This window comes from Anomalospiza imberbis, chromosome 2 (genome assembly GCF_031753505.1).
Source record: "Anomalospiza imberbis isolate Cuckoo-Finch-1a 21T00152 chromosome 2, ASM3175350v1, whole genome shotgun sequence".
Taxonomy (NCBI): domain Eukaryota; kingdom Metazoa; phylum Chordata; class Aves; order Passeriformes; family Viduidae; genus Anomalospiza; species Anomalospiza imberbis.
The window spans coordinates 3,923,568-3,950,347 of NC_089682.1; the positions used below are offsets into that span (position 1 = coordinate 3,923,568).

The following is a 26,780-nucleotide window of genomic DNA, read 5'->3' on the forward strand; positions in this document are numbered from 1 at the left end:
GGCCAGGATTCATCCAGACAATTTTGCAGGTGGCTTGGAAAAGCAAGCTGATATTTTAAAATAGAAGCAAGCTTCCTTAGCTTGGCTGAAGTCCCCGGGAATATATTTCTTTTTGACTCCTCAGCTGCAGCACTTATTTCCTGTGACATTACCAGAGCAGTGACACCTCCTGCCAAACTGTTTCAGTTTGAGTCACTCCAAGACACAAACTTCTTGTTGGTTTTGAGAGCAAAATTGCATTTAGGTCTGAGGATGCTTTTTTGGCTTTTCAAAACAGATGTCATGAGCAAGTGCTCGTGTTGGGTGGATTAGATCAAGGTGTATTCAGAGCTAATGGCTCTTGATTTTTCTTTTAATAAGGAGGAAGATGCATCCTCTGGTTCAAAAGATTCCTGTGCCACAAAGGCCTCCCTTCCTGCCATGATCTTGATTCTCCTTTAGGCATCTGGGCAGGGACAGAGGCAGAACCCAAGGACACCTGGTCTGGGCCATTGCAACCTTTTTAATAATGGAAATTTCCACAACCGAGGTGACACCTCTGTACCTGAGCTGGAAACACTTTTCTGAGTGGATGAGGCCCACGAATGTTTGTTTTTCCTGTAAAAACAAAGAGGCAGCTACTAAATGGATGAGTGTTACCTGCAGAACTCCCCCTGTGCCCGGGCTCTGCCCCTGGCAGAGCGGCCGTGTTTAAGCTGTGTTTGTACAATCTGCTGGGACTGTGGTTAACCACCAGTAAGTTGCCCTCTGTGGCACAGAAAATACAATTCAGAGGAGGAAATGGTGCAGATTTGCCTCTGAAGGGGTGAGGTTAAGGAGTCAGTGTGGGTCAGGTGGCTCTTCTGAAATAGCCTCCATAGCATGATAGGGCAAGGAAGTGAAACTTGAATTCAATATCTTGCTCAGATATTGAATTTTAAGCAATTTCTATTTTAAAGTTTCTCCCTTTTTTTGACCATGGTTTTTCTTTGATTGCTGTGAAAAATGTTTCTTTGCTTATTCTAGCTGTGCCAGTGTTTAGGCCATGTTGGCCATGCATATTTCTGTATATATGGAAAATGGTATTTCATTTGGCTTACATTACTCTAGAATGCAACATCTCACTCTAATTTTTCTTTCTCTAGAAAGAAAAACTTCTATAGTAAAAACTTGTTTTTACTATGCATCTTTTTATTTTAATTATTCTTAACTCTCTCCTTATTAAAACCCAAAGTGGCAAATAAAAACCACCCAAAATAAAATATAAAATAAAATAAAAATAAAATAAAATAAAATAAAAATAAAAAATATAAAATAAAATAAAATATAAAATAAAATAAGAAAAAAAAAACCAGCCCAACTTTTCACAAAGAAAATTCAATCTGCTGTTGGAGTCACAGGGTCAATCAGCTAAATGGGTATTAGTGACATAAAGACAGAGCATAATCCAGGCCACGTAGTGGGATTTGCAAATCCACGACAGTAATGCTCCTTTTCTATCTGTTCTCTAATTGATGGCTTAGGGACTCCTGCCCTGGGTCTGTGACAGAGTCACTGCCTGGACATAAAACATTTCTGGAGAACCACAGGCTCGTTTTAAGCCTGGAAAGCTTAAAACAAAACCCAGCCCTCAGATCCCTTTTTTCCCATGCAGATCCCATCACAGCAGTCCTGGGAGGAACTGGGGAAGCAAACCCTCTCCCACCACAGTGGAAAAAATGGGAGAAAAGCAAAAAAAGCAAAAATAACAGAGAAAAGAAAAAAAAAACCCAGCAAAACAAACAAATAAGCAAAAACCCAAAACAAACAAACAAACAAAACCCAACCAAACTAAATAAAACAACACCCCCCAAAAAATAAAACCCACCCCAAAACAAACAAACAAAAAAGCAACAAGCAAACAAAAAAAAAAAAAAACAACCAAAAAAACCCCAAAAAGATTAAAAAAAAAAAAAAAAAAGAAAGGAAAAAAAAGGGAGAGGATCTGGCCATAAATAATGAGCCCAGCAGCTCAGTGCTGCAGTGATAGAAACTGGTGTGTGTGGAGAAGAGGAACAGTGCCTTGCCCTGTCTTGCTGATGGACTGCAAGGAGACACCGTCCTGAGAGCAGAGGCTGGTGAGAGGTGTCAAAGGGAAAAAGGTTCAGAGAGTACAGCACAAAAAGTTTTTCCCTTTGTCCTGCACTTTTTGGGTTTCCACTCTTTTTGCCTGCCAGTTTGGGTGAGCACACATAAAGCTGGTGACCCAGGCACTGCTGAACCCATTGCATCACCAGAGATGTCCTTTTGGAGAGCTCCAGTCTGGCCCCTGCTCCTCTGAAACTCTTGCATTTAGGAAAAAAAAAATGTTTCCCGCTGGTCTTGACATTTTCTTATTTTCTGTGTGTGTTTAATCCTTCTCTGTGTCATGCTGAGCTTATGAAAAAGCAATTTAGGGGCTTTATTCCAAGGAAAATTGTGAGTTAGCAGCTTTTACTAGTCCTTATACCAGGGCATGTGTTACATTCAGTGATTAGGAAAGGCAAAAGGGAATAACACTGCTGACTTTAACTGTGCAGGACCTGAGCTTGGAGCTCCTGGTCCCACTCTTAAGTCATGCCTCTGATTTTGGGGCTGCAGCTGTTTGAGTCTTGTTGCAAAGCAAGGATTTTGCAGGTGTCTTGGGGTCTGGTGGTCGAGGTGACCCCGAGAATGCAAAAGTCCTTGCTTCCCAGCCCGCACAGCCAAAGAAGGAGTCTGAAGGTGTAGGGTCGTCTTCTCAAGGTTGTTTATTTTCTCTTACCTATAACATTCTTTCTCTGCCCTGCTGAGCTCTGTCCAGCAGGTCAGCCATGGCATTCTGTCTGCCCTCTGAGGCGGTGTTCACATTTTATACCAAAAACGACGTGTACTGTGTTTACAGTCACATGCCAATATCTGTCATTTATGTTAGACAGTGTGTCTCTACCTTAAACCAACAGAAAAGTGTCACCATCACAGCAAGACATGGAGGGCAAGAAGAAGGAGAAGAAGGTCAGGACACACCCAAATCCCTCCATCTTGTCCCCTTGAACCCCATTCTAAAAAGCCCCAAAATTCTACTTTTTCACCCTGTGCTAATTCAACTACTGCACCACTCAAACCCTTGTGGCTTGTAATTCCTCATACTAAGTTGGCAGCTTTTTCCTAAAATCGAAGCCACAGGTGTTTTTGACTTCTTGTCACAGTCTCTGAGCCCCCTGCCAGGGTCTTGAGACAGCCAGGGCAGCCAGAGGGATGTCCTGGGTTCCCACACAGGCGGTCCAAAGCACTTTGATCTTTTGTGGTTTGGGTTTTTCTCTGGCTGATGTGTGTGACCTCGGTGCGGAACATCAGCAGCCACCCACTGAACCTGACAGCAGCTTTGCCCCAGAAAAGGTAAGGAAAGTTAGTTCTTTAAATTGATATTTCCAACCTGCTCCTCAGGGGGACTCCAGACCTACTTCCCTGTCTCTGCCTCAGGCCAGGCTGCTTTCCTTGAACTATATGGCACAGCCCCCATCTCTTGGTGCTGTTCAGACAATTCCACTCATTAAAGGAGATACCAGGTTAATTTTGATGCAGTAATTAGGCTTTGGCACAGGAGTTACCACGGCTTGTTCTCTGGGAAACACAAAGGAGTTCCAGCAGGGTCAGAGGTGTGAACAGAGAGACCCTGAAGCCAGCCCACGGCAGGGTGTAGGAGGGAGTTTGTGCCACCGGTGGAAATAGGGACTTGCAAAACAGAGTGCTGCTGTTTGGGATTTGGATCCCAGACCTTGGCTACCTTCTTCAGAGGGTCCCAATGACAAATAATGTAGAGAACAAACATTTCCACCTCCCCTGAAGCTGCTGAATAGAGCTTAAAGACCAACTGGCAAACAGAAAGATAAAATTATTATGTCGAGGCATGCCCAGAGGATGATAATCGTGTCTGGGACCAGTGGAGAAATAGATAAAGAGGCCTCCAGTTTGGCAAATTATGTAAAAATTATCAATTGTGGCAAATTATGTAAAAAGAAGCAACAGAAAGAAAGTTAGAAAAGTTTATTCCCGCCAATTTTGGTGCCATTTCTGGTGAACACACACAGGACAACTGCCTGGTCTCCCCTGAGGCTCTGGGATTTTCCATGCTGGCACCAGGACTTTGCTGGAGAAAATCACAGATTCCCCCACATTCATTTGGGACACAGGTAGGATCCCACTGTGACATTGAGGCATTCTCTTGAGCTTGGGAATCCTGCCCACATAAGACACCTGAAAATTGGTATTTTGGAATTGGGTACTTTCGAATTTGATATCTTGGATATCTTGGGTTACTTTGATATTTTGAAGCTTGATGTTCTGGCATTTTGAAGCAGAATTATTTTAGTATTTTGGAACTTGGTATTATAATATTTTGAAACTGGGTTACTTTGGTATTTTGGAACTTAGTATTTGAATATTTTAAATATATGCTACTTTGGTATTTTAAAACTTGGCATTCTGGTACTTTAAAACAGAGATTTTGAAACCTGTTTTTCTAATATTTTGGTGGAACAGCTAGCAGCGTTCAGATTGTCAATGGAAAAAGGAAGTTTAAGACTTAGCTGTAAAGTCCTGTTCATAGAGAACTGAAAAGGCCAGCTGCAGGCATAGATAAGAGAGAAATAAAGATAAGAAAACATTTGGGAGGAAGGTAAAAGTTGCCTGGCTTCTACTTTCATAGGACAATCCTCAGATGATATTAGAATAAAGCTACTGAAAATCCAAGAAATGGGTGGTTATAATACAGGTGAACCACTTCATGTTGCATGGTCAGTGTATCAAAATGTGCAAATCCAAAAAAAAAAAAAAAGAAAAGAAAAGAAAATAAACAACAGGGAAAAAATAAACAGAAAATGATAGAAATTATAAAAGAAAACAGCAAAAAGTTCTTACCCCAGTGAGGAGTCTTGTAACAGGGGAAGGTGTTCAGTTTCTCGATCTCCATTAGGAAGATTGGGAGCTAATCAATACACAAATTACAAAATAAATATAAATATTGGAAGCAGGAGTATGCTCAGGCAAAACCCAAGACTCCTCCAAATCTTCTCATGTCAACAGCAGTCTCTGGTAACAGCCACACCAAGAAATGAAAACCTGGAATTTTTAGTAGGCACAGGAACCAATTATTCCATTTTAAATACCAGTTATTCAGTTTTAATTACCAATTATTCAGTATTAAATGCAAGGGGAGTTTAGGGATGCCTCCATCACAATTGTTGCTGCCACTGGAACTTGTGAACTGTGCCTCTTTTTCAAACCAGTTAAGTTCAAAGTAGAAAAATTATAAATAACCCATCAATTTTTGTACCTGCCTAACTCTCCAAAACCGTTATTAAAGAAAAAAAAACTTACTGGGAAAATTGAGTGCAAAAATCAAATTTCAGGAAGGAGACATTCAAATTAAAATCCCTGAGGCTAAATGCATGTAAAATTCAATTTTTATATTATACTGACTTCCCAATCTGAACCTATCCCAAAGTGAATTAAGGATGCAGTGATCCCCATTGTGTGGGCCAGGGAGATTCCTGGAAAATCAAAAAGAGCAGAATCTGTGAGAACCAAATTAAATCAGACACAGACCTGGTAAGACAAAACTAATATCCTTTAAAATTAAAACATTGAAAAGGCTCATTACCTAAGATTAAGAAAATTGTAAGGTACAGGTTGTTGGTGAACTCCAATTTTGCCAGACAAAAACATGAATTGTAAAGATTAATACAAGACTCAAGAGCAATTAATAAAATTGCTAACTAACCCCAAAATTGCTAAGTTACCCAAACCACTCATAACCACAAACACACACACACAAAGTAAACAAATAAATAAATAAATACATTTGGAATGGCTCACTGTAACAGATTTAAAGGAATTTTGAATTATTGGTTCACCCTTTGTATGGAATTCTAAATATTTTATATAGTAATAGCCATACATAGTTAATAGCCATGAATACTTTAAAATACATAAATACTTTTAAACACAGAAATACTTTATTATATGATGATGATACTCATGCTGCTTTCAAACTTAAAAAGCCCTAATGAGTTCTCCAGCTTTGGGCTTCCTAGATCCTGTGAAATCTTTTGAATTATTCCCTTATGCCAAGGATGACCCAGCTGTTTGTGAGCAGTCACAGCCACGGAGCTGCAGAGCCAGATATTAAACCAGAATATAGCACAAAAATTTGTCAGTTAATCAAAGAATTAAATTCTAAATTTCACCCTGGTGGATGGGCAGTCAGCCCTGCTGGACAAGTAATAGTTTCTGAGAGAATAAAGTAGTGACAGAGGCTGTCAAATGTAGACTCTCCTGGAGATTATTATCAAAATGACTTCACAGAACTTCCATGCAAAGACAGCTGTGAATTTCTTTTAGTGGATCCCTGTGCTGCGTGGCCTGAAGCATTTCCCTGTTGCACCAACATGGCAAAAGAAGTAGTGAAAATATTTCTGAATCAATTATTTCCATGCTTTGGAGCTCCTCTAGGAATGCCATCAGACAGAGGGTCTGGTTTTATAGCAGGAATAGTGGGACAAGTTTGCAAGGCCTTGGCAATCCAGTGGGATTTACACACTCCATGATGGTCACAAGCCAGTGGAAAGGCAGAAAGAATGAATTACACTATTCAACTTAAATTATTATTCCCAAGCAGAATAAAATGGAGCAAAAAGAATGAACAACCTTGCAACTGAAGTATTGCTCGTGTCTGTAAGATGTATCTCAATACAAAATCTTGTATCTCACGCCAAAATCTTTGTTTGCCAAAAACACCTTTGGAGTTTCACGGAGGGATTAGTCATGAAAATTTGTATGAAAATTTCCAGTAGCTAAAAAATATATTACTGATATATATTATTAATATAGTATATATAATATTAGAATATATAATATATATATATATATTAATATATATTAATATATATATAAAATGTAACTAATTTCTGGATATGTTCTCAAGGCATGTTGGTAGGAATGAGGCTCCACAGAACCACATGGCCTTAAGGAAAAATTTGCTGTTATAGGGTAAGAATGTTGCACTTACATCAGGGATGAGTTTGAAGCCCAGCAGACAAAAATCGGTAGAAAAAGCAATAGAAGAGTGGCAGAAAGAACAAAACTCTTTGATGAGGTTGGCTTAACTCATGGCTACCAAACTGGGGACTGCTACAAAATGCATTTGTGGCAGTCATTTGTAACCATTACAGAGTGTTTGCTTGTTTGTGTTCAATGTCAGAGTTGCTGTAATACTTTGTGCTGAAAAAATGAAGTATTGTGACTTGCCTAAAAGAGACAGTCTCAAGAAAAAGGAGGGATTTGATAAATAACAAAGAGAATAAAACATTTCAGCTCCCCTTAAGCTGCTGGGAGGGAGCAGAGTCTTTTTTCATGTGTTCATTTCAGGTGAGTGTGAGAAGAGGCTGCAACTCCCACATGGTTTGGTACCAGGATTCCATGCAAGCCACAGCTGCAGAGACCCATGAAGTGCCAGTCAGTTTAAGAAAAGTCTCTAGGTTATGAAACAAGCAATTTTTTGGCAATGCCCTTCATCAAATATTTTGCAGTTGGAACAACAAGAGATGGAAACAGTGTTGAGATAATTAAAAACTGATTTCTGACTGAGATCACAGAGAAAAATCAAATATTTCATCATGCAAAAGGACTTTATATAAAAGCAGAAATATTTGTTTTGATGCAAAATGGGGATGGGAGGGGGGCTCAGCATCTCATGGGTAAGGAGACAATACCATGGTGATTTAATTCCCTGATACAGAAACTTCAGGGCTCCAAGGAACTGCCCTGCCTGCATTAATATAAAACGGTTTTAGTGTTCAGAATTCTCCCCGTTCCTCTGAAAACAAGGATTGAATGGATGGTTTTTGAAGAAAAACGGCCTTGGCAAGAGGAAGCAGCCTGTGTGTCTGCCACTCCTTTCCCTTGGAGGTCTCTCAGTGAATGCCAGGCTGGACACTGGGGCTGGGAGCAGCCTGGCACAGTGGGAGGTGTCCCTGCCAGGGCTGGGGTGGCACTGGATGAGCTTTAAGATCCTCTTCAACCCAAACCATTCCATGGTTCCACTGCCCGCCCCTTGGTCCCTACACAGGGACCTGCTGGGAGAGGATACACGGACACGTGTGCCATTTGCAAAACTTCTAAAATGCTGTTTACAATTTGCATGCATTTGCAAGCATTTGCATTGCCCAGGTGTGTGTGTTTGTGTGTTTATGTGTGTGTGTACAAGCTGTGCCCCTTCACACATGGGCTGAAAGGAAAGGAATCTGGTTCTGGAAAGAAAAAATGGTAAAGGTGGGAGGCTGCTCACCCAGCTGTCCAAAACAAGACAGCTTTAAGATCCTCTTCAACCCAAACCATTCCATGGTTCCACTGCCCGCCCCTTGGTCCCTACACAGGGACCTGCTGGGAGAGGATACACGGACACGTGTGCCACTTGCAAAACTTCTAAAATGCTGTTTACAATTTGCATGCATTTGCAAGCATTTGCATTGCCCAGGTGTGTGTGTTTGTGTGTTTATGTGTGTGTGTACAAGCTGTGCCCCTTCACACATGGGCTGAAAGGGGAAGGAATCTGGTTCTGGAAAGAAAAAATGGTAAAGGTGGGAGGCTGCTCACCCAGCTGTCCAAAACAAGGACATTTAAAAAGGTTTTTTTTTTTTTTTAGATCTGTTACCAATGCTGGAAATAAAAGTAAATAATGGTCACGTTACATTAGTCTGATTCTACATAAATCTTGTAAAATGGTTGTTGTGTGTTATGGCACCTTGCACTTGGATATTTGGGGATATTTTAACAGAATGCTGCTCTCCATTGTTTTCTTAGTTCAGTGTTTGGTTTGTAGGTGTTCGGGAATTTCTGTAACAGAGAAATATCAGACTCTCAAACAGTCTTCTGTGAGCTGGTGACAGGAAAAAACCTCTGTACATCTCCATTGTCAACCTCAAAACACCTTCCTGTCCTGAAAACACAATTCAGGTTATTCATGTGCTTCCTCCCAGGCCACTGAAGAATGTGAGGACAGATGCAGGGCAGATTTTTGTTTAATCTTTTGTATCTACATATAATATAACTGCATAGATCTAATCTCACACAATTTTACCTGTGTATTTAACTAAAGCAGTTATAAAGTTAATTACAAGACTACTATGAGCTATAAATACAAGGAAAAATCAGATCTGAGGAATACTCTATTTAAGGATAAAGTGAATTTCAATATAAGTGCCAGAAGAGATGTGAACTGCTGAAATATTTTCAAAATTCATTAGTGAATCATTGCAAAAATGCACTTCACTATGGGAGCAATTCCAGCAAACCAAGACTCCACTTCTACTTGTTTCATGCTTTTGAGAATTCCCACTGAAGTCAGTGGGACTATTCTTGGGGGTAAAATGAGCTGGATTTGGTTCCAGGGACACCTGGCTGGACTTTCAAATGAGCTGAAATCCTGCAGTGCAAAAACCTCTGATTGCCTGGAGAGGGGAATTTGAGCAAAAGGAAGGCACTAAAGTGATTTGGGGGACTCTGCACAGAACATTCCTGGTCAGAAGGCAGAGATCAAATTTCCATGAAATCTGCAGCTGTGGGCATGGTTAACTTGGTTTGCTGTGTTGTCAGCTGGGGAGCCAGATACAATTCTTTGTTAAGAAAGGGGAAGGTGGAAGGCTTGCCCTTCTCCTGGTAAAAATTTTCCCATCCTAGTGCTCTAAAATAGCAGTAGGAGAGCCTGTGGCTTACTGGAATGAGCAACTCAAGCCTTAAACTCCTCTCACCAGGTTTAATTTATGGAGATGTTGATACTTTTGGCACTGTAAGGATTTGGGGTTTGCTTTGATAATTTTTCTCCCACTCAGAATTTCTATTAGATTTATAACCAGATGCCCAGCTCATTAATCCCTTACGAGGTTAAATGAGTGAGCATTGTTGTTGTTTGGATCTTTCTCACTTAAAAAGGGGAGGGGAATAGGAGAAGCCCCTTCTCACCTCAGCATGTCCTGGTGAGTCACTCAAACTCTGCACAAGCTGAAACACCCAGATAATGTGACCCACTGCTGTTTTGGTTCTTTTCTTTTTTCCAGAGCAGCTGACCCAACTTCAAAAATGTGACTCATGGCCCCTCCAGCAAAAGGATCAGGAGCAGTTCCTGGGCTGGTGCAAGAGCCCCACAGGACACGAAGGTGATGAAGATGAGAGGAACCTGGCTGGGTGTGCCCCTTGGACACCTGCTGGCTCTGGGACACAGGCACAAATGGAGAAACACGGTATTTAAACAAAAGAAAAAACAAAACCAAACCAAAAGACTGTCACTGTTATTCTCTGCCCTCTGAAATGGACACATAAATCTGCTCCTTCTCTGGCCCTGGTGGGTCTAAACTTGGTTTGTAGGATGCTGGAAATGGGGAAGAGGTTTGAAGCATCAGCCTGGGTAATCCGGTGTCAGTGGACACACTTGTGTGGATTTCTGAGGACACACTGGCTTGGAGGGCAGATTCAAGTTAAGCCCAAGCGTGAATCTGCCAGGAGAACATCTCGTGGGGGTGACAGGAGGAGAAATGCACGTGGCTGAGTGCCCTCAAACAGGCTGCTTTCTATTAGAGCGGACCTGGCTTTAAATCCCTGCACTGGGAGTTGGCAGCAGAGCGCTGAGAGGAACCAGAGATTATTTTTATGGATGTGCTGCTCCTTCTTGTTCCTTTCAGATGGATTCCAGAAAGTTCAGGCTGTTTGTCTGCCTGGTGGGGCTCAGCAGTGCCAGCCTCTGGGTTTTCCACACCTGGACCGAATTCTGCGTGTTCTGTGAGAGCAGCCAGGGTTACCTATTCCCCACGGAGACTTTCAGGAGGATGGAAGGGAACTTCTCCCAGCTCCCAGACATTGACTGCCACAAGAACCCTCCTTTCCTTGTCCTGCTCGTGGCGTGCTCCTTCCAGCAGCTGGATGCCAGGATGGCCATCCGGCACACCTGGGGCCAGGAGAGGACAGTGGCTGGGAAGCGCCTGGTGACCTTGTTCCTCCTGGGGAGCCCTGTGGATGCCAGCCAGCAGGCTGACATCGCTGCTGAGAGCCAGAGCTACAGAGACATCATCCAGAAGAACTTTACAGACACCTATTACAACCTGACCCTGAAGACCATGATGGGAATCGAGTGGATTCACAGGTTTTGCTCCCAGTCCAGCTTTGCGATGAAAACCGACACGGACGTGTTTGTCAACGTTTTTTACCTCACTGAGCTGCTCCTGAGGAAAAAGAAGAGCACTGGATTCTTCACAGGCTTTTTAAAACTGCACGAGTACCCCATCAGGACAAGAGGGAGTAAGTGGTATGTGAGTAGGGAAGAGTATCCAGGAACCACCTACCCACCCTTTTGTTCCGGGACTGGATATGTTTTATCCAGCGACGTAGCCAGCCAGATCTATAACATTTCTGAGAGTGTTCCATTCATTAAACTGGAGGATGTGTTCATAGGGCTGTGCCTCGACAAATTAAAAATTCGGCTGGAGGAGCTTCACTCGGAGCAGACGTTTTTCCCAGAAAGGATCAGGTTCTCTGTTCCTCGCTTTAGGAAAATCGTGACGTGCCATGGAATAAAACCATCTGAGCAGCTCAGCTACTGGAACCACTTAGTGGCAGCAGCTCAAGGAGGAGTGCTCTAGCACCTACCCTGCTCCACTTAACAGACTGAAATTCTCTGCTTTTACAGGGCTACTCCCCACTCCAGCAAAGTCCCAATTAACTCCAGCTCCATCATGGTAAAGGCTTTAGAAATGGTTATTTTAATCACAGAATCAGAGAATTGTTAAGGTTGGAAAAGACCTCCGAGATCATCGAGTTAAACCTTTGACTAAACACTACCTTGCCAACTAAACCAGAGCACTGAGTGCCACGTCCAGTCATTCCTTGAACACCTCCCTGGGTGGCTCCTTCCAGTGCTTGCCGCACCCTTTCTGTGAAAAAATTCCCTATTTCTGCCCAAGAACATGCAAACTTCCTTCTCTCCCATTCACTCCCACCTCTGTGCATCCCTTCTCTACAAACATTACAATTACTATATTTTTTTCCTGAAACATCCAGGCCTGCTAACTCACCCTCCAAATCTTGCTGCCAGAGGCCTGGGAACATTTCTGCTGTGCCAAACAAAAAAGTCGAAGCACTTTTGTTCAGAGAACAAAATCTGCACCATCTTCCTGGTCGCCCTTGATAAATTACTGCACCCATCTGTGCAGGCACTTAAGGGATGATATTTGTAGCTGTCAGGATGCTCCCTCCTGGCATGGGAAGCTGCAGCCCTGCCCTTGCAGCCAGCTCTGAGTGGGCTGAGCTGCAGCCTGGCACAGATCCCTCCTTCAGTCTACACCAATTTTTTTTTTGGCAGAGATGGTAGAATTTACCCATGCAATGCTCTTGAGTCGACCTTGGGCACTGCAGGTCACCTGGTGGAGGTGTAAAAGCTGCTGCAGCTGTTTCCTTGTGTGTGCTCCCTGCTGCAAATAATCCGTGGTGGAGCCAGTGCAGGGTGTCCTGCTCCTCCTATTAAAACAGACCCTGGAGATGTCTTTTATATTTGTGGCTCACTTTGATTGCCTGAGAGCTGCTGTGAGTGGTTTGCCAAGGCTAAACTAGAGTCACTTAGAGTGATTTAGACATTTTTTTTCCAAAGAGAAACTGGGCGTGTGAGGGAGAAGACAGGAGGATTTTTCTCTTTTGAACAAGACCTAATAGGAAAATGTTCTCAAGTAATCATTCAGGCTGGGAGCCCTATTTTTTATTTCATTCCCAAGCAAAGACTCATGAAATCTCTGGGATGATTATAAGTTTCAGAAATAAGGAGAGGGGTCTTTACAGCAGATGCTGAAAAATCCTGCAGGGCTCTGAGGAGGGAGAAAGGAGCTCAGAAATCCTCCCTTATGCAATGGTCCTGTTTGATTTTCCTGCAGGCACGGGCAAGGTCAGTGTTATCAGCATGGAATGCCTGTAATGTCTGTGTGAAGTGTTTTTTCCAAACAGCAGTGAAAGTGGAGCTGTTCCCAAGGCGAGCTGAGGGGATCCAACACCCAGCATGGTAAAAGCATGGAAGAGAGACAGGAAAACAAATTTTATTATTTTGGAGTTATTTATTTTTATTGTTTTTATTTTCATTGAAAAGAAGAATTTTCTTTCTTTCTTTCTTTCTTTCTTTCTTTCTTTCTTTCTTTCTTTCTTTCTTTCTTTCTTTCTTTCTTTTTCTTTCTTTCTTTCTCTTTCTTTCTTTCTTTCTTTCTTTCTTTCTTTCTTTCTTTCTTTCTTTTCTTTCTTTCTTTTTCTTTCTTTCTTTCTTTTCTTTCTTTCTTTTTCTTTCTTTCTTTCTTTCTCTCTCTCTCTCTCTCTTTCTCTCTTTCTCTCTTTCTCTCTTTCTCTCTTTCTCTCTTTTCCTTTTCCTTTTCCTTTTCCTTTTCCTTTTCCTTTTCTCCTTTTCCTTTTCCTTTTTTCCTTTTCCTTTTCCTTTCCTTCTTTTCAAATCCTTCTTGGCAAGTATTTCCCAAGTATCTCATTTTACTTGCCAGTGTCTGAAGAGCAGGGTAAATATTTTCAGCAGGAAGATCCTGAGAAGTGTTTAATAATGGCCATAATATATTATTTATTTTCCTCTGGTGTAACCTGAGATCATGCACTTACTTTTGACCACTGATGATGAAAGAAACAATGTTTATTTGTTTGTCAGAAGAATGGTCTTTTTCATTTTAAGCTTCTTTAATAAACTTTTAATATTTTATTTAAAGAATTAAAATATTTAAACAGCTGAATTTTGCTTAAAATTCAGCTATTTTTGAATACTTTTGCTGCCTTCAGAAGGCATGATGGGTCAGACTGGTAAAGCCAAGCCAACAAATTTTTAATCACTATTCTTTCCATATAATATGCAGAAATATCTTGTGTCTTTCATTGCTGTTGGGCCCAAGGTTCAAGCTGGTTATTCCTTTAATTTATGGGAAAATGGTGAGCAGAAAGGAATGTGTCCTGGTCATTCCTAGCTCCTTGTCTTGAGGGGCAGAGCTCTGTGGGCTGGGACAGCATCATCAGCCTGATGTTCTTTTCCTGTTCCCAGAGGTAATAATACAGTCATAAAAAAATTAAAAATGTAATAATGAAATAATTCTCAGGCAGTTGTAGGTCTCGCTTCCACCTCTGTGCCTGGTCCCAGCTTTGGCTTTGCATCAGCATAAAAGAAGTCACCCTTGAGGGTGACCCAAGTCCTGCTCGACCTCTTGGCTGGGGCTTTTATTTCAGTCCAGGAATGCTCCAAATTACTTGAATCCAGCTGCTGACTGCTCTCAGTCAGTCCCTTCTGCAGACCCAACCTCTGTATTCCTGGGGTTAAATTCTAGTGGAGGATGTCCCTGCCCGTGGCAAGGGGGTGGAAATGGATGTTCTTTAGGGCCCCCTCCAACCCAAACCCAACCATTCTGTGGCTCCATGAAACCCATCTCTGATGGATTGGGAACGAGGACCTGACACAAGGTCCTGAAAACCATCCTGGGAGATGGAGTTGTCATTTCAAGTGACCTGTACAAGATGTCCCTGTTGCTGCCTTCAGAATGTTTTGTCCCCACATCAGTCTCCAGTGGCCTGACTGTCCATGAGTATTTAATTTGCATCTGCTGAAGCTCTGCTGAGGAGCGGATGAGTTCGGGTTGAAACGTCAGGGATTCATATTTTCAGGGATTTTTCTGCTCCTCTCCTCTTTGCAAAGTGGTTTCCCAAGTGAATGCTTTTAGCTGCTGCACAGAATTTTCCTCAACATAATGATTTTCTTTGTGTAAATGAGAAACTGATCTTATAATTCACAGAATCGTAGAATTGTTTCGGTTGGAAAAGAACTGCAAGTTCCCTGAGTCCGACCATTATCCCCAAAAGGTGTCCCTAAGCACCACATCTACATGTTTTTTTAACACTTTCAGGGACAGTGATTCCACCACTTCCTTGGGCTGCCTGTTCCTGTGCTTTACCACCGTTTCTGTGAAGAAATTTTTCATAAATGCAATCTGTGAATTCTTAAATGCAATTTAGACCTCCCCTGGTGCAACTTGAAGCCATTTCTTCTTGTCCTGTTGCTTTTCACTTGGGAGAAGGGAACAAGCCCCATCTCACCACACCCTCCTGTCAGGGAGTTTTGGAGTGCAATGAAATCCCCCCTGAGCCTCCTTTTCTCCAGACTAAACCACTCCCCTGCTCCCTAGGCTGCTTTGAATAAGGATATATTAATTGAGTAATTAATTACTTAAAGCATAAGCTTACCCTGCTGGAAAATGAGATTTAAGAAAAAGCAGATGATTGCGTGTAAGGCAAATCCATTTGTTTAAACTAAACCACAGTGCTAGTGAGTTTATATGTATCAGCTAAATTATATTAGCTTTTGCAGCTGAGGCCTCAGCTCATGAATTTTAAAACAATCAAAACAGCATTAGTGGCCTTTTGCAAAATTAGATTCATTTTCCTATGAAAGACCATCACAAAACAATCAGAAATATAAGTGGAACTGCAAACACAATACTGCAGTGTACATATACTTATTTTTAAAATTTTGTATAGGCTGACAAAAGAACTTAGGCAATTTGGGGGCAGTTTGTCTGCCGAAGTTGAGCACTACCCCAGTGTTTTTATGCATTCTGGGTCAGAAGTTCATTAAATCTTTTTTTTTTTTTTAATGAATAGCTTTGAAAAGGTCATCTAGAAGTTACTCCACTGCTTCTAAGTAGGGAGGAGTACAGAAATCAGCAGAGCTGACACTGTCTTAGAGTTGGTTTCACTTCAGAACACTCTATTTCTTTCAAGATCAGTTTTTAGATGCATAAAAATTAATACTTTTTTTTTCCCCCACAACCCTAATTCATCAACTAACACATTCTCAGTTTAAATTATGATTTTCAAATCTGTGCGTGAAGGATTTGGTCTCACAGCCCCTCTGACTCAGATTATTGAGGAGGTACAACCCTCCCAGGCACTTCTGAAAACACAGAAGTGGATTTTTTTGCCATGGAAGTTTTGCCTTATTTCAGAGTGGAAGGGGACAAAAGGTCTCCTGGTGTGTGCTGGATGTGACAGGAATGCTGCTCTTCATGGATGTGTGCAGGTGACAATGCAATGTTAATTGAAAAGGCATGACAGTGTTTGTGTTATTTGCATAGAACATGAGAGTGTTGAGCCAACAGTTCCACGTTTGATATTTTATTAGTAAAGAATTTTGCTACCACAGTTTTGTGTGTTTGCTTGTCTTTCTGGCTGTGAATGTACCAACATTTTGGGGTGTAGTCATGTCAGGGGGCTGGTTCCTTTTCCATTTAATATCAGTAGAATCATAGAATCATTTAGGTTGGAAATGACATTCAAGGTCATCGAGTCCAACCTTTAACCCAGCACTGCTGAGTCCAGCACTGACCCATGTCCCCAAGTGCCACATCTACACAGCTCTCAAATCCCTCTGGGGATGGGGACTCCAGCTGTGCCCTGGGCAGCTGTGCCAGGGTTTGAGCACCTTTCTGGCAGAAATTTCCCCAGATATCCAATCTAAACGTCCCCTGGCTCAGCCTGACACCGTTCCACCCTGTAACTTGTTACCTGCAGGGAGGGTCTGACCATCTCAGTGCCCCTCCTGGCAGGAGCTGTGCAGAGCCACAAGGTCCCCCCTGAACCTCCTTTTCTTCAGGCTCAGCCCCTTCCCAGCTCCCTCAGGAATTCTCCAGCCCCTTCCCAGCTCCGTTCCCTGCCCTGGACACGCTCCAGCCCCTCCAGGTCTCTTCTGCAGGACCAGAACTGGACACAGCCCTCGAGGGGCCTCTCAGAGCCAGCCCAGAGGGACAATCCCTGCCCTGCTCCTGCTGGACACACAATTCCTCACCCAGCCCAGCTGCCAGCGGCCTCTTGCCCCCCTGGACACCCCTGGGCTCATGTCCAGCCCCTGTCACCAGCACCCCCAGGGCCTTTTCCAGCTTTCCAGCCCCTCTGCCCAGCCTGGAGCTCCCCAACGTTGCTGTGACCCAAGGGCAGGACCCAGCACTTGGTCTTGGTCTTGTTAAATCTGAATTTGAAACTGTTGGATTTTCTCCCCTTCTCAAAAATTACTTATGAAATAGAGAGGGAATTGGAAGAAAAAGATCAATTTAACCACAGCTAACACCTTTGGGAAGAGCAAGAGCCAAACTGAAATGATTTCTGCCCCACTGTGTGCCCGAGGATGGCTGTCATGGTCCTTCTGGGACCTGGAAGTACAGGGCTATTCTCTTATCACTTCAAAGAGAAATGTGAAATAACTGAAGACTGTCAGATTGATTTTCAAACACAAGCAGTTATGAACAACAAAAAAAAAAAAAAAAAAAAAAAAAACAAAACATAAAAAGAAAAGTCTTCCCTTACTGCCTTTATCTTTTATTTTCTCTTGCTTACATTTCTGATGTATCATGCATGAGGGTTTTTTTACTGCTGGACTTCAATTCATTAGTTCATGACAGCAATATATTCCCAGGAATATCTACAAATATTGTCACAGGACTTAGACATATGCAGCACATAGGAGATCCAGCCTGAAAAAGCAGACTTGAATTTGCACATGTTCTGGCTGAGCAAATAGAGACTTTTTTCAAAGCCTTGTAATACAGTGGGTTTGAGGCTGTTCTTCTAAAGAGTTCACTTAAGTACATTTTCACCGAAAAATGCAATTGGGTGATTTCAATGGCTGAGAAATAATGCTTCATATATTCAAAAATGCATTATTTTTGCAGGAAAAAAGAAATAAATCCACGTCCCTTCTTAGAATCTCCCCAAGTGAACCGTGTTCACAACATTCCTTCCATTCAGCTACTGACCTGACCCGACCTTGTTTAATTTATGACTTTGGGTGCAGGGACAGAGGCCTGCAATCATCTTCCTGCTCCTCAGGAATCCCAGTTCCATTTCCATTTCCACAGTTCCACTCCACAAACTCCCGTGTACAGCCGGAGGAACGTGGAATGCCATAAATGAGTGATGTGCTGTGATTTGCACCTCCAGCTCGTGGATCTCCGGGCAGCTCTAATCCCTTCGTGTTTAATGGAATTATTCCCGCTGAAACAGCAGTTGTAAGTAAATGTTTGACTCGGGTACACAAAGGGACCTGCAGCTTTTACACGTGCTGCTGCTCGTAAAGGTCCAGCGGGGGAATTAGAGAGCTGAGAGAGCTGGGCTGGGAGCAGGGGCAGCACGCGGAGTGGGAGTGATGCTGCTGGGTGCTGCTGGGTGCTGCTGGGTGCTGACAGGGTGAGGAGGGGTGGAGCAGCTCAGGGTGAGGGGCTGTGAGGCACCTTGTCACACTGCGACACGAAATAACTCACAGAAGCAGGCTAGATGTAAAAGGAAATAAAAAGAACCCCAAAAAGCCAACTTTATTTTCTGACTCCACTACATATACAAACAATAGCCAAAGTGACAGTGGATTGGAGGGTGAAACTGCCACCTCTCCAACCACACTGGTCAAACCAACAGTCCATCAATTCTCTCCACCCACAAAGAAGAATGTAAAACAATCATTATTTACATGAACATGCGTGAAAAAACTCAGTTGAAATATGTAAGTATGAGAAGGCGTAGGAACTTTTAGAAGAAATTTTAAAACTCTCAAAAGAACAGGGCGACAGCACCTCAACCTATTTTGGGGATGTCAGCCCCTTATCCTGAGGGTGGGACTCTGGCAGGAGGTTTCCCGAGCCAGACCACCTTCAGGTGCATGGGAGATGGAAGAGGAAAGAACTGGAAGATTTAGCCTTGAAAATGTCAGTCTTCACTGTATTCTTGAGATCTTTTAGTACTCACCAGTTCCCTCAGCTTTTAGGAGATCTCATTTTGTCTACAAGTGTTTCAAAGGAAATGACCAAACAGAATCATGAAATCAGAGTGGTTGGGTTGAAAGGACCCTTTAAAGGTCATCCAGTCCAACCCCCTCTGCCGTGGGCAGTGACATTTTCAACTCACTCAGAGCCCTGTCCAGCCTGGCCTTGAAGTTTCCCAAGGATTGGGAATCCACCACCTCTCTGGACAACCTGTTGTGGTTTTCCTCATTCTCAGTGTAAAAAAAATTCTCTCTCCTATCTAGTTCAAACTGACCCTCCTTCAGTTTAAAGCCATTACCCCTGGTCCTATCAGTACAAGGCCTTGTAAAAAATCCATCTCCAGCTCTCTTGCAGCCCCTTCAGATAATGGAAAAGTGCAATAAGGTCTCCCTGGAGATTTCTCTGGTGTGAACAGCCCCAAGTCTCTCAGCCTGAATATCAAAACAAATTCACTGCTCCTCTACAGGAGAAAGCCAAAATACATCAGAGATTGTGGCACACAAAGAGAAATTGAATCTCTGAAACCACCTCTTCAGAGCCTTACAGTGTCATACTGCAAAAGGGCAGCTTTCAGTCACAGACCTGGTATCACAAACAGTGCAGAGGAAACACTGATTTCCAAAAAAAAACCCTGCCATTTCTACTTGGTGATCTTAACTGAATGCCCAAAGGGAGCAGCAAGTTGTCAGTGACAGAGATGTAGTGTAGTTTATGAAAATGCAAAAGGGAGACAGCTCTCCCAATATCACACCTACTGTCCTGGTGCCACTCTGGATCATGCCTGTGGGGCACGTGGGGAATGTTCATTAACATTCTGTTTTCAGAGGTGTGAGTGTGAATGTTTCTCATAACCGGCAGCCCTTGCAAAATCATCAGGAAAATAAGAAAGGTCTGGGGGTGTTGGACAAGATGAACTTCAGAGGTCGCTTCCAGTCCTAACAATTCTGTGGGATTCTGTGTGAAAAGGGGTTTAATTCCATGGTCCCATGGTAGGTTTCCTGGGAAGTCCTGTGGGATTTGGAGCCCTGGGCTCAGTGTCTGTGTGTGCGTTTCTCTGACAAATCTGTCCATTTGTCCATCTGCTGTGCCCAGAGCTGGACTCGCTGTGCTTGCTAGAGAGAGGTGTTGAACACCAGTTTTAAAGGAGCTCTGGATAGATTTGCACTTTGTTTGAACTCCTTGAAGAATCTGGTTTTCCATGTAAGCCTCAGGAAGAGTCTAAAAAGCACGACCTTAAGCGATAATGAAAAATGCAATCATGATTATGAGTGTAGAGAATGATGTTTCCCTTTTCTTGGCACATTATCATGCATTGAAAAGTTCTTTAGAATAAACTGAAGGATAAACCAGAGCAATTAAAGCTGTTTGAACCAGAGACAAAGCATTTCTAAAGCTAAAGAAAATGTTGCCAGGGGAACTGATGTATTAAAAAATTTCCTTCTCAGATTTACACTCCCTCTGACAGCAGCAAAGCTGCATCTTCTGTCACTGTGTGATAAACTTTCTTACTTCATCTTGCCTGAACTCCACGATATATGTCTTCATCTACCTGCCCTGATTGATGACATTTTCATTTTTCCAGCTACAACTCCCTGGTTTCAGTGCTGGAGAGGAGAAGTGCACCTGGCAAAGGGGAAGCATGGAATGTGCTTCCCAAGGAGTGCTGGCATGAGAGAACTGGAGAACAGCATTCCAGTTGTGCAGATTTATTCAGGCCAAATAAAAAAATGTGAGCATATTTGTGCCAAAAAAAGTGTTGAATACTGAGGCCTCCTGGGTGTGAAAGTCTGGAAGAAGATTATGTCCAAAGCTTTCCTCATTAAGAGCCCACAGCAATTCTGCAAAGAGCTGTGACTTTATTATAATCAGCGAGGAAAAAAAGGAAAAAAAAAAAAAAAAGAAATTAAAGAAAAAAAAATCAGATCAGTTAAATTGGTGTTACAAGGTTTTTGAGAATTTATCCTGGCCTAGATTCATGGTAGCATAATTTCACGAATCTTTACATCAAGGCAAAGATTACCTGACTTCCTTGGAAAGAGATAAAGCAGGATTCCTCAGACCAGTGGGAAGCAACCTGGTGGGATTTGTCTCAGCTACTTTTGCAGTCTAAACCAGAAAGTCCAGTCCAGCCTTTCAGACTCCTCTGGAGTAAAAATAAGGAAGGAGGCAATGGGGGAAAATGCATCTCAATGTTTACAAAGGTGACACAAAGAGGAAACGGCCCAGCCCTGTTATTTCCAGAGCATTTCCTCTAAGCTTCTAATCAGAAGAAAAATGTGACTACACTAACAGACTAATTAAAGATTTTAAAAAACTCATTAGAAACAGAGAGGGATCTGTGTGTCTCACTTGGACCTCTAAAATCTGTTTTGAATGAGAAACACCTTGCAGAGCACCAGATATTTTGGAGAGCATTAGAGGAAAGGAGGAAGAGCATAGAAAGAGAGGAAAAAACCAGAGGCAGAGATATAAAAGTTATGGCTTAGCATCTCTTTGGCCTGATTTGCTAGTGGAGAGCAGCATCCTGTAGGCAGCAAGATAGAGACAGCTATTTTAGTCCCATGGGCAGCTTTTCTCCTGCCTTTGTCTTTTCTAAGGGTTTCAATTCCCTTGCGCTTCATGACAGAAAACAACATTTATTTCTTTGACAGAGAGGCATTTCTTAAAATCCTTGTAATGGTCCAACCTCCTTTCAAGCCTATTTTCATGAAGAAATGAAGAATCTTATTTCTGCTTCTAGCACTGACCTTAAACGTGGCTCTTCTCTGCTGTTTTAGTGCTCACACAATCTGATCATATTTTCTTTGACTCAGCTAAATAAGCCAAAGTACAGCGTGGAACTGTAGGGCCTGGTGATTTTACAGATGAAGGTGTCTAAATGCTGTTCATTTTCTATCACAGAATGGTTTGGGCTGGAAGGGACCTTAAAGATCATCCAGCTCCAACTCCTCTGCCATGGCAGGGACACCTTCCACCGTCCCAGGCTGCTCCAAGCCCCAGTGTCCAACCTGGCCTTGGGCACTGCCAGGGACCCAGGGGTGTTGGATGAAGTCTTTTTCTGACTTAGACATGGGGTAACTGAGAGGCATTTTAAAAACTTTTATTTTATTTTCAGTCTCATGTGAAGGGTGAGACAATACAGAGGTTATAATTTACACTCTTACAATCAGAAGCCAAGTATTTCCTAATTACAATACACTATAAGCATTTCTTGGCCTATCAGCTTTAGCCACACTATGTTGTAAATGCCTTAAAGCCAATAATTTAAAATTACCCCTCTTGAGTCCCACTACAATGCATCTTTCATCGTTCTATTTCTCTAAAATATCTAGTCTTATTTGTAAGGCTATTCTTTGAAACTTTTTCTAGTTCTATTTCTCTCTCAACAATGCCTGTCTCATTCTATGCTATTTTTAAGTCAGTATTTCTTATCTTAGAGTTTGCATACAGACTACTATGTGAGCCTTCTGTGTTTGAGAATTTTCTACAAATCCACTTCCCACACAGGGGCAGCCACAGCTTCTCTGGGCACCCTGTCCCAGGGCCTCCCCACCCTCTCAGGGAAGAATTTCTTCCTAATATCCAATCTAAACCAACTCTCTTTCAGTTTGAAGCCATTCCCATCGTGACAATTTGTCCCATTCTCCTGCAGGGGAAGCAGAAATTACACTTGTGGCCCCAGTGGCAGCGACAGAAGGTTCCACTGAGTGAATCCCAGGAAGTCCATTTCCCTTGGAGCTCCTTGCGTGGGATTGCACAGCAAGCTGTGCAGACATATGTTCCAGCCTCACACATCCCAGAACAAAAATGTGGGGGGTTGCTTAGGAATTCACAGTGTGCACGACACCCAGAAATGGGTTTGGAAGGGCTGGGGGTCTGGAGATCGAGGTGACCCCAAGAATGCAAAAGTCCTTGATTCCCAGCCCGCGCAGCCAAAGAAGGAGTCGGAATGCGTAGGGTCGTCTTCTCAAGGTTGTTTATTTTTTCTTACCTATAACATTCTTTCTCTTGACCTGCTGAGCTCTGTCCAGCAGGTCAGCCATGGCATTCTGTCTGCTCTCAGGGCGGTGTTCACATTTTATACCAAAAACTACGTGTACTGTGTTTACAGTCACGTGCCAATATCGATCATTTATGTTAGACAGTGTGTCTCTACCTTAAACCAACAGAAAAGTGTCACCATCACAGCAAGACATGCAGGGCAAGAAGAAGGAGAAGAAGGTCAGGACCCGCCCAAATCCCTCCATCTTGTCCCCTTGAACCCCATTCTAAAAAGCCCCAAAATTCTACTTTTTCACCCTGTGCTAATTCAACTACCGCACCACTCAAACCCTTGTGGCTTGTAATTCCTCATACTGAGTTGGCAGTTTTTTCCTAAAATCAAAGCCACAGGTGTTTTTGACTTCTTGTCACGGTCTCTGAGCCCCCTGCCAGGGTCTCGAGACAGCCAGGGCAGCCAGAGGGATGTCCTGGGTTCCCACATGGCAGGGCTGGGAGGGGTAGGGGAAAAAAGGGTGAAAATCCTCCCACTCACCAGCAGAAGAAAAAGGAAAAAATGGAAAGAAGTGTCTATAGGAAGTGGAGTGGGAGGTAGGACTTGCCTGGTGATTCACAAAGTGACCAAGATGCTTCTCCATTTAAATCAAACTTAGGAGCTGGTCTTTTGAACATCATGAGCGTGGGTAACTGTCGCTATTGGACACAAAATGGGTACACAGAAGCTTGGTGAGTTCAAGAGAGAAAAAGAGCCAATTTGATTTCTGACCTCGCAATACATAGAATTCCAGAGATGACCGTGGATTGGAGGATGAAATTCCACCTCTCCAACCACACTGTCAAAGCACCAGTCCATCAATTCTCTCCTCCCACAAAGAAGAATGCAAAATAATCATTGTTTACATGACAGTGCGTGAGGAACTCCAGTAGAAATATGTAAACAGATCAGAAGGCTGAAGAAGTTTTATGAGAACTTTAAAACTTTCAGAAGAACTATAAAAGAAAACTTAACACTTTTAAAAATCAGGGCAACAGGTAACCTTGTGCATGCACACTGGGGACTCAGACACTTCACCACATCTTATCCCAGCCATCCTCACCCAAGGTTTCACTCATCCCAACACCGTGGCTCATTAGGAAGGCCAAAGGAAAGAAGGAGCTGACAAGGGCAGCAATTAATAAATAATAAAATGTCAATGCACATGCTGGTCTTTTCTAACACAACTGATTCTGGCTCTGTCATCTCTCTAATTGCTCCTCTCAGGTAGGCTTAAGCTGCTCTGAGGTTCATGCCCATCCCCTCAGTGTAGAGAGGACAATCTCAGCAGTGCCAAATGACAGCTTTGCACAAGTTCTAAAAGCAGCAATTATCCTTTCCAAAGCATTTTTATGAAGCGTTATCTTGATTAATTCAAGTTGAAAATTCATTTTAACCTTCTGCACTTCTCCTGCTTGGGCAACCAGAGATGGAATGTGCTCATTAGATGTTGTTTATCCCTTTTCTTGCTCCAGCTTTAGTCAGACACACCTGTATGGAAGGCATTTCAAGAATACTGTCATTGACATCAGTGGAACAAGAGTGCAACGTTTTAGACTTAAAAAAAAAAAAAGGTTTGTAAAGTGAAGGAATAGTAACAAAAAATTATAACTGGTCAAAAAAACCCCTTCCTGCAGCTTTTGTGGCTATTTCTTTTAACAAGTCTAGGCAATACTTTTTCTAATAAAGCAAAGTCTTTAAAATTTATTTTCAGAAATTTCTCACAATTCCCCCAGTTGAATGATTCATTCCCCTCTGCTGAACCTTTCCATTTTGAGCCACTGTGGCATTAATTTCTACTTGCTACTGTTACTGTGCTTAGTAGGAAACACAGTTCAGGGAAGTTTTATGTCTCTTTTTTACAATTTAAGCTCATCATAAAAATACCCTGATGTGTCAGATCGGTTCAACTCACTGACCAGCAATGGCATAAAGTGAGGATGCAGTTCCTGGAGGAAGACAAAGGCTGTAAGGACATCTCACACACACTATCCCTTTAGTCTCCCCGGACCTTCAGGAGGAATTTCATCACGGAAGGGGTGATTCAACACTGGAAAGCACTCCCAGGGAGGTGGAGTTACTGTGCCTGGAGGCGTTAAAGGAAAGATTGGGTGTGGCACTCAGTGCTCTGGTCGGGTTGACAAGGTGATGCTTGGTCAAAGGTTGTACGTGATGATCTCAGAGGTCTTTTCCATCCTAATTGATCCTGTGACTCTGTGACGCTCCCCAGTGGTGCCACAGCCTGATCCATCCCTGCCCTCATCCTTGGATGGGCACCTTGGGTTTACGTGCAAAAGATTTACCTGAGAAGTTTTACACCACAGCTCTGACAAAGCCTTACCTCCAGCCCTGCCCCATCTCCTTCAGAGGAGGGGGGGCAAACTGGACCCCTGGATGCTGCCTGCTCCTGGCTCAGCCCCTCACCCTGTCGAGGGCTGCTGGTGGACCGCAGCACCCCCAGCTGAGGGTGACAGTGACCACTGGCAGGGCCATGGCTGGCACAGGCACTTCTGCTCTGTCACGCTGCACGAGACATTTTGACAGTGGGATGCGCTCCAGCCTCATCACACTCACCTGTGCCATTGTAATAGGGGACATCAGTGCCAATGGCACTCACCTGTGCCACTGTAACAGGGGACATCAGTACCAATGGCACTCACCTGTGCCATTGTAATAGGGGACATCAGTGCCAATGGCACTCACCTGTGCCACTGTAACAGGGGACATCAGTGCCAATGGCACTCACCTGTGCCATTGTAACAGGGGACATCAGTGCCAATGGCACTCACCTGTGCCATTGTAACAGGGGACATCAGTGCCAATGGCACTCACCTGTGCCACTGTAACAGGGGACATCAGTGCCAATGGCACTCACCTGTGCCATTGTACCAGGGGACATCAGTGCCAATGGCACTCACCTGTGCCATTGTAACAGGTGACATCAGTGCCAATGGCACTCACCTGTGCCATTGTAATAGGGGCCATCAGTGCCAATGGCACTCACCTGTGCCACTGTAACAGGTGACAGGAGTGCCAGGCACCATCACACTCACCTGTGCCATTGTAACAGGGGACATCAGTGCCAATGGCACTCACCTGTGCCATTGTAACAGGGGACACGAGTGCCAGGCACCATCACACTCACCTGTGTCATTGTAAAGGAGGGGCATTGGTGCCAGCACATCACATTCACCTGTGTCATTATAACAGGGGACATCCATTCCAGGCACATCACACTCACCTGTGTCAGTATAACAGAGACATGGCACCACTGCACTCAACGGGTGAAATTGGCACCATGGCTCTCACCTGTGTCACTGTGACAGGGAACACTCGTCCCAGGCACCATTGCACTCACCTGTGTCACTGTGACAGGAGAAATTGGCACCATGGCTCTCACCTGTGTCACTGTGACAGGAGAAATTGGCACCATGGCTCTCACCTGTGTCACTGTGACAGGGAACACCATCCCTCTCCCCTGCTGGTTGCACACCTGGCCCCACCGAGCCCGCTCCGCCCGCCGTGTCCGTGTCCACCCCACCGTGTCCGTGTCCATCCCGCCGTGTCCGTGTCCATCCTACCGTGTCCGTGTCCACCCCGCCGTGTCCGTGTCCACCCCACCGTGTCCGTGTCCACCCCGCCGTGCCCACCCCGCCGTGCCCGTGTCCACCCCGCCGTGTCCGTGTCCATCCCGCCGTGCCCGTGTCCATCCCGCCGTGTCCGTGTCCATCCTACCGTGTCCGTGTCCACCCCGCCGTGTCCGTGTCCACCCCACCGTGTCCGTGTCCACCCCGCCGTGCCCACCCCGCCGTGCCCGTGTCCACCCCGCCGTGTCCGTGTCCATCCCGCCGTGCCCGTGTCCACCCCGCCGTGTCCGTGCCCGTGTCCACCCCGCCGTG

General features: G+C 43.7%; 1 protein-coding gene and 1 long non-coding RNA gene across 11 annotated transcripts in view; one reads left to right on the forward strand and one right to left on the reverse strand.

The window, feature by feature from the left end:
- Window positions 1–12,713, forward strand: part of B3GALT5 (beta-1,3-galactosyltransferase 5) — a 32,394-nt gene extending 19,681 nt beyond the window's left edge. For 2 of the 10 annotated variants that reach the window (XM_068179559.1, XM_068179561.1), the window contains exons 2-3: window positions 10,092–10,190; window positions 10,713–12,713. In XM_068179559.1, coding sequence (XP_068035660.1) covers window positions 10,713–11,666 — 954 coding nt within the window. In that variant the 5' untranslated portion in view covers window positions 10,092–10,190 and the 3' untranslated portion in view covers window positions 11,667–12,713. The other 8 variants (XM_068179553.1, XM_068179556.1, XM_068179557.1 and 5 more) reach the window with 7 other exon arrangements.
- A 6,903-nt stretch (window positions 12,714–19,616) lies between these two features.
- Window positions 19,617–24,809, reverse strand: LOC137468156 (uncharacterized). Its single transcript, XR_010995781.1, has 3 exons — window positions 24,279–24,809; window positions 20,869–20,991; window positions 19,617–20,702 (listed from the first exon to the last, which is right to left on the reverse strand). It is a non-coding gene; the product is annotated as an uncharacterized lncRNA (long non-coding RNA).
- Window positions 24,810–26,780: the final 1,971 nt, after the last annotated feature.